Source organism: Lutra lutra, chromosome 5, assembly GCF_902655055.1.
Source record: "Lutra lutra chromosome 5, mLutLut1.2, whole genome shotgun sequence".
In the NCBI taxonomy this organism is placed as follows: Eukaryota; Metazoa; Chordata; class Mammalia; order Carnivora; family Mustelidae; genus Lutra; species Lutra lutra.
This window is the reverse complement of record NC_062282.1, coordinates 84,228,576-84,241,411: the sequence shown is the minus strand read 5'-3', so window position 1 is coordinate 84,241,411 and position 12,836 is coordinate 84,228,576. Positions and strand designations below refer to the sequence as shown.

Below are 12,836 nucleotides of genomic sequence, written 5' to 3'. Positions count from 1 at the left end.
TATAATGTGATATTTTCTTTGGTCTCAAAGCTGTCATACTGTACATTGTACTGATTTTATTAGAACTAGATACTTCATTGCAGTGTGGTAGAAAACTAGATTATAACCTCTCTTTGGTATCAGCAAAGTTCTGTTAAAGACAACAAATGCTGGGGCGCCTGGGTGGCTCAGTGGGTTAAGCCGCTGCCTTTGGCTCAGGTCATGATCCCAGGTCCTGGGTTCGAGCCCCGCATTGGGCTTTCTGCTCAGCGGGGAGCCTGCTTCCTCCTCTCTCTCTGCCTGCCTCTCTGCCTACTTGTGATTTCTCTCTGACAAATAAATAAATAAAATCTTTAAAAAAAAAAAAAAAGACAACAAATGCTTTTTTTTTTTTCCTTAAGATTTTATTTATTTGAGAGAGCGATGCCTAGAGAGAGCTAGAGGGAGCAAGAGAGCACAAGCAGGGAGAAAGGCAGAGGGTGAGGGGGAGCCCCATGTGGGACTTAATCCCAGGTCTCTGGGATCATGACCTGACCTGAAGGCAGGAACTTAACTGCCTGAGTCACCAGGTACCCCAAAGACAACAAATTCTTAAATAGTAAAGATTGGCAGGCTGTGCACAGTGTGTCCTTAAATGTGGTGCCCTCAGGTAGAGCACGACTTGAAACAACCACTTGTTTTTGTTTTTTTTTTTTAAAGATTTTATTTATTTGACAGAGAGAGATCATAAGTGGACAGAGAGGCAAGCAGAGAGAGAGAGAGAGGAGAAAGCAGGCTCCCTGCAGAGCAGAGAGCCCGATGTGGGACTCGATCCCAGGACCCTGAGATCATGACCTGAGCTGAAGGCAGAGGCTTAACCACTGAGCCACCCAGGTGCCTCACAACCACTTGTTTTAAATGACATTAGTGAAGTTCCCTAAAACCCTAACTCTGACGTCATATGCCAGTCCATTTGTTTCTGAATGATTCTAGTTGCTCTAAAGCTCTTCTTTATGACCCCAGAAACGTTCCAGAGATACAGTGGAATCATTATACATGTCTAAACCGATTCCTAAGGGGCAGTATAATCTACTGGAAAGAGTAGTGCATTTAATACCAGACTGGAGACCCTGTCCTAGCTCCATCCCTGCCTAGCTGAGTGACCCAGACAAGTCACTATGTTAACTGGATTTCAGTGTCCACCTCTGTAAAATTAGTGCAAGATATTTTTTCCTTTTTCTCTCTTAAATTTTTTTTTTTTTTGTCTTTATCTGATTGTGGCTAACCTACTTACATTGATTTGGCTGATTTGGTTTATTTTATTTATATATATTCTTAATAATAACTGATCATTGACTTTCTATTTCAGATGTCCAAGTCCACAGGCAACTTCCTTACTTTGACCCAAGCAATCGACAAATTTTCAGCCGATGGTGAGTATACTTTTTTATTATTGCTCTTATATAGAGTCTGACTCCTTCCAGATTATAGAAGGCAAATTAAAATTATTATTTCAGTTTTATTGCTCTTTTCTTTTGCTTTTCCAGTACTTTATTTTATTTTATTTTTTTAAAAGATTTTATTTATTTATTTGACAGAGATCACAAGTATGCAGAGAGGCAGGCAGGGAGAGAGAGGAGGAAGCAGGCTCCCTGCTGAGCAGAGAGCCCGACGTAGGGCTCAATCCCAGGACCCTGGGATCATGACCTGAGCCAAAGGCAGAGGCTTTAACCTACTGAGCCACCCAGGCGCCCCTCCAGTACTTTAAAATACTCATGTTTTCTTTGTGTATAAACAACGTAAGAATTGCCGATGGGATCTGTTTAGGAACACATTCAAGCTAAGATTATTAGAGTCTTTTTAAAAAAGAAACTCACTGTAATTGCTATCTGGCTTGTTTCTAATTTCTTACTACTTACAAGGTTAAAGAGTTGGTTTGTAGAGATATTGATTATGAAGCTTTTGCAAAGTATTTCCTTCATACATGATATACATATAGGTGACTTGATCCTGGAGCATTCGTTTTTTTCAAGAAATATTTTCTCCTTGGCCATAGTACTATTCCATTTCATCATTACTTTTTCAAGGGAGGAGATGCACTGTCTGACCTGTAGGAACCCTTGATTGCTTTGGTCCTCATGGCATGTTTTTTTACTGATCCTGGCTAGCACAGTTTGAGGCCATGCTGAAGGGATTGGGAAAGAACTAACCTAACTAACCTTAAAAACAGTGTTTTGACTGGATGCTGTAAGCCAAAAAGAACTACACACAAATACTGTAATTAGTAAAACTGTTTCTTACATGAGGTGTAGGTTAGCAATTCTGAAGCTAATTTTATGCTTTTACTGGGATTGAACAAATAAATCTATTGTAGATGAGAGCTCACTGTTAAAAAGATACAGATAATAAAGGGGGAATGCTAGACTGTACCCTATGGTGTTGGATTGGAATTGGCAATTTCCAAAGGTTTTAATTTTATATATAGACAGAGTGATGTAAAAATAAATATAGATATGTGTGGTTGGTTAGTATACATGCGTACATATCCCTAGCCATGTCTGCCGAGAAGGCTTATGAGCAGTGACACACTAGTAACAGGGACACACCTGGCATTTAGATCTTGGTCTCCAATAAATGGAACTCAGGTGCCTGAGAGAAGTGATTGATTGGTGGGCTAGAGTAGGAAAAATACAAGATGAGCATGAAACATCTTAAGGTGCCAGAAAATAAGGAAGTGTTTCAGTAAGGATGAGGACATTTGCAAGGACAAAGATTTATTTAAGACAGAAGATCGTGGCACTATCAAATCATCCTAAATAACCCAGAAATCTGTCTGAAGGCTAGCAGAACAAACTCCACAACTAAAGACAGAGAAGATGCTATACTGAAGAAGGTAGGAAATGCCGAGATATAGTTTGAGAGAGAAAAAGGTCATGACCACTGAACCTTGCAGGGGTGAGGGTGGGGGGGCAAGTGTGGAGGTAGGAGCAGTTGCAGAGAAGGGCATATGACAAACTAGTTCACAGGGGAGTGCATGGGGAAAACAAATCCCCATAGCAATCGGCTTGGAAAGTGAGAGGGCCTGAATTTCATGAGTTCTTGAAACCAGTGGCACTTAAAGCCTGGAGTTTTAAAGCTCACTGTGCTTGGTTCTGGGAGAGCTTGAAGGACATTGGGGCTGCTCTTGGAGAGAAGGCTGGCAAACATGGTGTAGACATTCAGCATGGAAGGTGATCTGAAGAGTGCCTGGAGCACACAATAGGGAGGTTAGTTGCTCATCTCAGAGCATATCACGGAGAGGCTGTGTTCATTGAGAAAACCCCTCTAGGAACAAAGGAATTGGCAGGCGCCATTTCCCTTCCCCACCCCTTAGCATATGCGTAGGGCCCCCTGCTGGAAGCAGCACAGTGCTAACACTTGCCATCTAACTTGCTTACACCAAGTCCCACCCCTCCATGCTCTGGTAAAACCACTCCTCCCAGTCTTGTTTGCCTCAGTCCCAGCTTGGTGGGCTCCCTTCCCCAGAAGACCAGCTCAAACCCCTGACCACACTGTGTTTCTCAACCCAAGAGTTTGATGTGGCCTTGGTTCTGGCAGTGACAGATCTCATTTCACAAGCAGACCCGAGCACACCTAGTTAAAATGCCACCACTTTCAGGCCAGGGACCAAATTGCTCACAACAAGCAAAGAGAGCCTTTGCAAACCACTGGTCTGAAGGGTAAAGTGGCCAGGAGAAAACAGCATATGTAGCACATTGGAGACTGTCCTAGGAGTGCCAGGCCCTGGGGAATGGGATACTACACAGTAGGGCACTACAGAACCTCCTCATCATAAGGCCATCACCCTCAAAACAGGAAACATAGCTGACTTTCCTAACATAGGCACAGAGATTTAGACAACATGAGAAGACAGAGAAACTTGTCCCAAATGAAAGAATAGGACAGAGCCACGGTGGGAGATCTAAGTGAAACAGATGTAAGTCACTTGCGTGATAGAGAATTTGAAGCAGTGGTCATAAGGATACTCACTGGACTTGAGAAAAGAGTGGAGGATCTTCCTGAGACCGTTAACACAGAGATAAGGAATAACATCACAGAGAAAAAGGGCTCAATAGACAAAATGAGAAAGGTGCTTGATGGAATGACTAGCAGATTGGAAGAAGCAGAAAAATGAGTTAATGGCCTAGAAGACAGAGTAATGGAAAGTAATTAAACTGAACAAAAGAGAAAAAAAGAATTATGCAAAATGAAAATAGACTTAGGAAACTCCGTGGCTCCATCAAACGTTAATGACATTTGTATTTTTATTTATTTATTTATTTATTTTTTAAAGATTTTATTTATTTGACAGAGAGAGAGAGAGATCACAAGTAGGCAGAGAGGCAGGCAGAGAGAGAGAGGTAAGCAGGCTCCCCGCTGAGCAGAGAGCCCGACGTGGGGCTCGATCCCAGGACCCTGAGATCATGACCCGAGCCGAAGGCAGAGGCCCCAACCCACTGAGCCACCCAGGCATCCCAACATTTGTATTTTTTTTAAAAGATTTTATTTATTTATTCAACAGACAGAGATCACAAGTAGGCAGAGAAGCAGGCTCCCCGCCGAACAGAGCCTGATGCGGGACTTGATCCCAGGACCCTGAGATCATGACCTGAGCCGAAGGCAGCAGCTTAACCCACTGAGCCACCCAGGCGCCCAATAACATGTGTATTTTTTTTCTTTTAGAGATTTTGTTTACTTATTTGAGAGACAGAGATCACAAGTAGACAGAGGCAGAGAGAGAGAAGCAGGCTCCCCGCTGAGCAGAGAGCCCGATGCGGGACTCGATCCCAGGACCCTGAGATCATGACCCGAGCTAAAGGCAGCGGCTTAACCCACTGAGCCACCCAGGCGCCCAAACATGTGTATTTTAAAATAAGAGTGGTATGGGGCTTGAACTCACAACCCTGAGATCAAGAGTTGCATTCTCTACCAGCAGAGCCAGCCAGTTGTTCTTACAAGAGACTCATTTTAGACCTAAAGACACCTGCAGATTGAAAGTGAGAGGATGGAGAAACATATGTCATGCCAATGGATGTCAAAGGAAAGCCAGAGTAGCAATTCTTATATCAGACAAAATAGATTTTATTCTTTTTTTAATATTTTTTTTTTTTTAAGATTCTATTTATTTATTTGACAGAGATCACAAGTAGGCGGAGAGGCAGGCAGAGAGAGAGGAGGAAGCAGGCTCCCTGCTGAGCAGAGAGCCCGATGCGGGGCTCGATTCCAGGACTCTGGGATCATGACCTGAGCCGAAGCAGAGGCCTTAACTCACTGAGCCACCCAGGCGACCCCCGGACAAAATAGATTTTATTTTATTTTATTTTTTTAAAAGATTTTATTTATTTATTTGACAGACAAAGATCACAGTAGGCAGAGTGGTAGGCAGAGAAAGATGAAGGGAAGCAGGCTCCTTGCTGAGCAGAGAGCCCGATGTGGGGCTCGATCCCAGGACCCTAGGATCATGACCTGAGTCGAAGGCAGAGGCTTTAACCCGCTGAGCCACCCAGGCACCCCACAAAATAGATTTTAAAATAAAGACTGTAACAAGAGTTAAAGAAGGATACCATATAATAATATAATAAAGGGGACAGTTCAACAAGAAAATGTAAGAATTGTAAATATTTGTGCACCCAAATACATAAAACAGCTAGTAACAAACATAAAGGAACTGATTGATAATATGCTGTAATAGTAGAGGGCTTTCACACCCACTTATATCAATGGACAGATCATCTAAACAGAAAATCAACAAGGAAACAATGGCTTTGAATGACACGCTGGAACAGTTGGATTTAACAGATATATTCAGAACATTTCTGTTCTAAAGCAGCACAATACACATTCTTTTCAAGTGTACATGGAATATTCTCCAGAATAGATCACATATTACACCACAAAGAAAGCCTCCACGAATTTAAAAATATCTAAGTTGGGGTGCCTGGGTGGCTCAGTCATTAAGTGTTTGCCTTTGGCTCAGTTCATGATCCCAGAGTCCTGGGATCAAGCCCCACATCAGGCTCCCTGCTAGGTAGGAAGCCTGCTTCTCCCTCTCCCATTCCCCCTGCTCGTGTTCCCTCTTTCCCTGTGTCTCTCTGTCAAATAAATAAATAAATAAATCTTATTTTTTAAAAAAGGTCAGATTCATACCATGCTTCTTTTCTGACCACAATGCTATGAAACTACAAGTCAATTACAAGAAAAATCTGGAAAGACCACAAATACATGGAGGTTAAATAACATTCTGCTAAACAATGAAATGTGTCAACCAGGAAATAGAAGAAATAAAAAAGTACATGGAGGGGTGCCTGGGTGGCTCAGTGGGTTAAGCCTCTGCCTTTCAGCTCAGGTCATGATCTCAGGGTCCTGGGATTGAGCCCTGCATCGGGCTCTCTGCTCAGGAGGGAGCCTGTTTCCATCTCTGTCTCTGCCTGCCTCGCTGCCTACTTGTGATCCCTTTCTCTGTCAAATAAATAAATAAAATCTTAAAAAAAAAAAAAAAGCTAAGTACATGGAAACAAATGAAAACAATGGTTTAGAGCCTTTGGGACACAGCAAAAGTGGTTCTAAGAGGGAAATTTATAGCAATACAGGCCTACCTCAAAAAGCAAGAAAAAGGGGTGCCTGGGTGGCTCAGTGCATTAAAGCCTCTGCCTTCGGCTCAGGTCATGATCCCAGGGTCCTGGGATCGAGCCCCACATCGGGCTCTCTGCTCAGCGACAAGGCTGCTTCCCCCTTCTCACTCTGCCTGCCTCTCTACCTACTTGTGATCTCTGTCTGTCAAATAAATAAATAAAATCTTAAAAAAAAAAAAAAGAAGCAAGAAAAATCTGGGGCGCCTGTGTGGCTCAGTCAAAGTGGCTGCCTTTGGCTCAGATCATGATCCGAGGGCCCTGGGATCGAGCCCCATGTTGGGCTCCCAGCTCAGCAGAAAGCCTGCTTCTCCCACTCTCTCTGCCTGCTGTTCTACATACTTGGTCTCTCTGTATCTCTCTGTCAAATAAATAAATAAAATCTTAAAAAGAAAAAAGCAGCGAGAAAAATCTCCCATAACCAACTTGACCTTACACCTAAAGGAGCTAGAAAAAGAAAAACAAAACCTAAAACCAGCAAAAGAAAGGAAAAAATAAATATTAGAACAGAAATTAATGATATAGAAACTAAAGAAACAGTAGAACAGATAATGAAACCAGGTTCTTTGAAAAAAAATAAAATTGATAAACCTCTGTCAGACTCATCAAAAAAAGAGAAAAGGCCCAAATAAAATCACAAATGAGAGAGGAAAAATAAGAACAAACACCAGAAACAATTAGACTATTATGAAAAACTGTATGCCAACAAATTGGATAACCTAAAAGAAATGGATAAATTCCTACAAACATATAACCCCCCAAACTGAAACAGAAAGAAATAGAGTATTTGAATAGACTGATTACCAGCAAAGAAATTGAATTCAGTAATCAAAAAACTCCCAACAAGCATTAAGTCCAGAACCAGATGTCTTCATGGGTGAATTCTACCAAATATTGATTGATTGATTGATTTCATTTTTAAGTGATCTCTGTACCCAGTGTGGAGCTCAAACTCAGAATCCTGAGATCAAGAGGCACATGCTCCACTGGCTGAGCCAGCCCGGTGCCCCTCTACCAAACATTTAAAGAAGAGTTAATACCTATTCTTCTTACACTGTTCTGAAAAATAGAGAAGGCAGAACATCTTCCAAATTTATTCTATAAGGCCAACATTAATCTGATACCAAAACTAGATAAAAACACCACAAAAAAGAGGGCGCCCGGGTGGCTCAGTGGGTTAAGCCGCTTGCCTTCGGCTCAGGTCATGATCTCAGGGTCCTGGGATCAAGTCCCGCATCGGGCTCTCTGCTCAGCAGGGAGCCTGCTTCCCTCTCTCTCTCTCTCTGCCTGCCTCTCTGTCTACTTGTGATCTCTCTCTGTCAAATAAATAAATAAAATCTTTAAAAAAAAAACAAAAACAAAAACAAAAAAACCACAAAAAAGAGAACGAGAGGCCAGTATCTCTTGGTGAATATAGATGCAAAAGTCCTCAACAAAATATTAGCAAACTGATTCCAACAATATAGTAAAAAGAAAACAAAACAAAAAACATTCACCATGGTCAAGCGGGATTTGTTCCTGGGTTGCAAGATTGGTTCAGTATTTACAAATCAATCAACATGATACATCAGTAAGAGAAAGGGTAAGAACCATATGATTGTTTCAGTAGATGGAGAAAAAGCATTTGACAAAGTACAACATCCATTCATGATAAAAACTTTGAACAAAGTAGGTTTAGAGGGAACATACCTCCACATAATAAAGGTCTTAAATTAAAAATCCACAGCTGACATCATCCTTAATGGTGAAAAGTTGAGAGCCTTTCCCTGTATGGTCAGAAATTATACAAGGATGTCCATTCTCAACCACTTTTATTCAATAGAGTACTGGAAGTCCTAGCCTCAGCAGTCACACAACTTGTAGATGACGTGGTACTGCATAGAGACAACCTGAAAGACTCCACCAAGAAACTGCTAGAACTGATACACAAAGCAAAATCTCAGGATACAAAATATATGTACAGAAGTCTGTTGTGTTTCTATATACCAGTAATGAACCAGCAGAAAGAGAAGTTAAAAAAACAATCTCATTTACAATTGCACCCAAAATAATAAGATACCTAGGAATCAACCTAACCAAAGAAGTAGGAGACCTGTACTCTGAAAACTCTAAAACACGGATGAAGGAAATTGAAGATCGCAGAAGGAAATGGAAAGATATTCCATGCTCATAGATTGGAAATCTACACATATAGTGCATTCCCTATCAAAACCCCAACAGCGTTTTTCACAGAGCTAGAACAAACAATCCTAAAGTTTCTATAGAGCCACAAAAGACCCCCCAGTAGCCTTGAAAAACCTTGAAAAAAGCAAAGGTGGAGGCATCACAATTCTGGACTTCAAGTTCTATTACAGAGCTTACAGAGTAATCAAAAGATCATGGTACTGGTACAAAAATAAGTATATAGATCGATGGAAAAAAATAGAAAACCCAGAAATGAATGCAACATTATATGGTTATTTAATTTTCTACAAGGGAAGAAAGACTATCCAGTGGGAAAAAGATAGCCTCTTAAACAAATGGTGTTGGGAAAATTGAATAGCAGCATGCAAAAGAATGAAACTGGACCACTTTCTTACACCATACACAAAAATAAATTCAAAATGGACTAAAGACCTAAATGTGAGATCTTGGATCATAAAAATCTTAGAAAAGAGCATAGGTAGTAATTTCTCTGACATTGGCCATAACAAATTTTTTCTAGATAGATTCCCCAAAGCAAGAGAAACAAAAATAAACTATTGGGACTACATCAAAATAAAAATAAAAAGCTTCTGCACAAAGAAGGAAACAATCCAGAAAACTAAATGGTAACCTACAGAATGGGACAAGATATTTGCTAATCATATACCTAATAAAGGGTTAATATCCAAAATACATAAAGAACCTATAGAACTCAACACCAAGAAACAAATAATCCAGTTAGAAAATGGGCAAAAAATATGAACAGACATTGCTTCAAAGAAAACATCCAGATGGCCAACAGACACATGAAGAGATGCTCACCATTACTCATCATCAGGGAAATGCAAATCAAAACAATGAGCTATCACCTACATCTGTCAGAATGGCTAAAATCGAAAACACAAGGAACAAAAGGTGTTGGTGAGGATGTGAAGAAAAAGGAACCCTTGTACACTGTTGGTGGGAATGGAAAGTGGTGCAACCACTGTGGAAAACAGTATGGAGGGTCCTCAAAAATTAAAAATCGAACTACCATATGATCCAGTAATCACGTTACTGGGTATTTACCCCAAAAACATAAAAACACTAAATTCGAAGGGATACATGCACCCCTATATTTATAGCAGCATTGTTTACAATAGCCAAGATATGGTAGCAGTCCAGGTGTCCATCGATTGATGAATGGATAAAGAAGATGTATGTATACACACATGCACACTGGAATATTTTTCAGCCATAAAAAGAAAAATCTTGCCATTTGCAACCACGTGGATAGAGCTAGAGAGTATAATACTAAGTGAAGTAAGTCTGAGAAAGACAATTACCATATGATTTTATTCATGTGGAATTTAAGAAACAAAACAGATGACTGTATGACGGGGAGGGGGATGTGGAAAATGAGAGGGGAAAAGAAGACATAAGAGACTCTTAACAATAGAAACAAACTGATGGTTGCCAGAGGGGAGTGGGTGAGGGGATGGGCAAAATAGATGATGTGGATTAAGGAATGTACTTGTTATGATGAGCACTCAGTGATTAAAAGAAAAAAAAAAGTACAGGAGCTAACTGGAAGGAGCTCTCAATTATCTAAGCTAGAACAATTTAAGGAATAAATGGTAGTGTTGGATTGTAACCCAGTGAATGGGTTGAATATTTGTGAGTTCATACTGATCTAAATAATAGTTGAATAAATGAATAAGTGGGGGTGTAGGGACAGCTTTTCCTTTCAGAAGAATTCATATTAATAAATGTATGAAGATTGACTGAAATACAAAATCACCATTAGGCAGAAGTCACAAATAATTGTTACAGGCGAGATCTGCCAATGGTTGCCAAAATCAATGGGTGTATATTTCTGGAAGAAACAAGATGTTTGTATATTCTCAGAGTATTTCTGCCAAGATTTTTTTTAATCACAAAAGGAAAAACTGTTCACAGTTGAGAAAACTTGACAGACTACCTAAGTAATGAAAGCTTGCAACACCAGTAATAAGTCATATCAATGTCATGCACCTCCCTAATAGTGATGTCCTGAGAGGACACACAGCATCACTTTAGTGATATTCTTGCCAGAGGTTCATAGGTTCAGTCTAATCATGAGAAAACATGAGACAAACCAAGTTTGAAGAAATTCTGTTAAATAACTGACTAGTACTCCTCAAAAATGTCAAGGTCATGAAAGACAAAGACTGAGGAACTGTCACAGATTTGAGGAGACCAAGAAGATAAAATGATTAAATGCAATGTAGTTTTCTGGATTGGATCCTGCAACAGAAATAGGAATTAGAAGAGAAACTGATGAAATTTGAGGTCTATAGTTTAGTTAATAGTATTGTACTATTGTTAGTTTCTGGTTTTGAAACCATGGTTATGCAAATTAACATTAGAGAAGATTGTTAAATCATTTATGTCTATTTTCTTGCTGTCTTTGGACCTTTAAGTATAAAATTATTTCAAGTAAAAACATATGAAATGTTTTGAGCTTCTTGCGTATCGTAAAGCATATTAAATCCATCCATAACTTAATGTTACATATTCTCATCTCCCCACTTTAGGCGCAGATGGTAGAAAACAATACAGTCTTCTGAACTTTTCCTTTATCACTTAACAGTTCATATTTGAGATCACTCCATATTGAAATGTAAAGAGTTTTCCACACTCCTTTGTCCTAATATAGTGTCCCTTTGTAAGGGTGTCTTGTAATTTAATTACGCTCTTATTAATGTTTTTTTTTCAATATTTTAGAATGGAAGATTTTGGTTACAAAAGTACAATTTTCTTAGAAAACTTAGCAGTACCTGCTTTTAGAAAGAAGAAATTAAATATATTTTTGTATATGTAAGGCACCAGCGTGTTCTCTCATGTATTAAAATATTTTGCTGCCTCTGAATGAGGCTGAGATGTTGATAGGGATCTGTATTTCCAGTTTATCATTTTCTTACTCTCATTCATTCAGGACCACTTCATCTCATTAACTCAACCAGTTGCCTGGAAGAAACACATTTTGATGCTAAATGTATGCAAATCAATACATTGGTGATTCCCAGATTTGAACAACTCTGTGGATCCTACTTTTGGTGGCTCTTATTTTTGTTGTTGATCCATGGCAGTCCTGTAAAGCATCTGCTATTTCTTAATTTTGATGTAGGTTTTGCAGTATACCTGGTTGGACACATCGTTGATAGTCACTAACCACATTTTAAAATCATCACTTGATCACCCTCTTCTTCTTCTTCTGCTTCTTTGTCCTCCTCCTCCTCCTCCTCCAGGAATGCGTTTGGCTCTGGCTGATGCTGGTGACACTGTTGAAGATGCTAACTTTGTGGAAGCCATGGCCGATGCAGGGATCCTCCGTCTGTACACCTGGGTGGAGTGGGTGAAAGAAATGGTGGCCAACTGGGACAGCCTGAGAAGTGGGCCTGCCAGCACCTTCAATGATAGAGTTTTTGCCAGGTAATCCGTCGACTGCAGCCCATGGTACTTTAGAGTTGCCTAGTCCTCCTGCATTTTTAAGTTTTCTTTTTTCCTGTCCTCCTAAAATAAATTAGATGTTAATAATAGCTGCTATTCATTACAATTCATTTTATTTGTTCTAGGTACTCTGCTAAGCACTTTGCATCCATTATCTGATTTTAGTTTCACAGCTTGTATGATAAAGCTATTATTCGCCCTATTTTATAGTTAAAGAAATCGAAGCGTAGAAAAATTAAATATTAAATGCCTCAAAGCTAGTAATTTCAGTTGGGGGTTATGAATTTGCTTCTTTCTCCAAAGCCCTTGCTCATAACCACTTTACCATGCTCTCCTGCATTAGAGAAGGACAGAATGGTTAAATGAAAAATAGATTAGGAGAAAAAAAGAAATGCCAATTTTTTTCTTTTAAAAAACACTTATCATCATCTTTGTATCAGGAGCCATCTTAAGAACTGCTGTTACAAAGATGAATGGGACTTGGTCCTTCACTCTAGTTCAGCAGCAGAAATCACTCATTGAACCCATTGCAAGTGTAGTTATAGGGATGGAGGG

At 39.8% G+C, this 12,836-nt stretch overlaps 1 protein-coding gene across 2 annotated transcripts in view; it reads left to right on the top strand.

The window, feature by feature from the left end:
- LARS1 (leucyl-tRNA synthetase 1) overlaps positions 1-12,836 on the top strand; it is a 72,238-nt gene that overhangs the window by 39,223 nt on the left and 20,179 nt on the right. For both annotated transcript variants that reach the window (XM_047729727.1, XM_047729726.1), the window contains exons 22-23: positions 1,328-1,391; positions 12,080-12,263. In XM_047729727.1, coding sequence (XP_047585683.1) covers positions 1,328-1,391; positions 12,080-12,263 — 248 coding nt within the window. The remainder of the gene's footprint in view (positions 1-1,327; positions 1,392-12,079; positions 12,264-12,836) is intronic.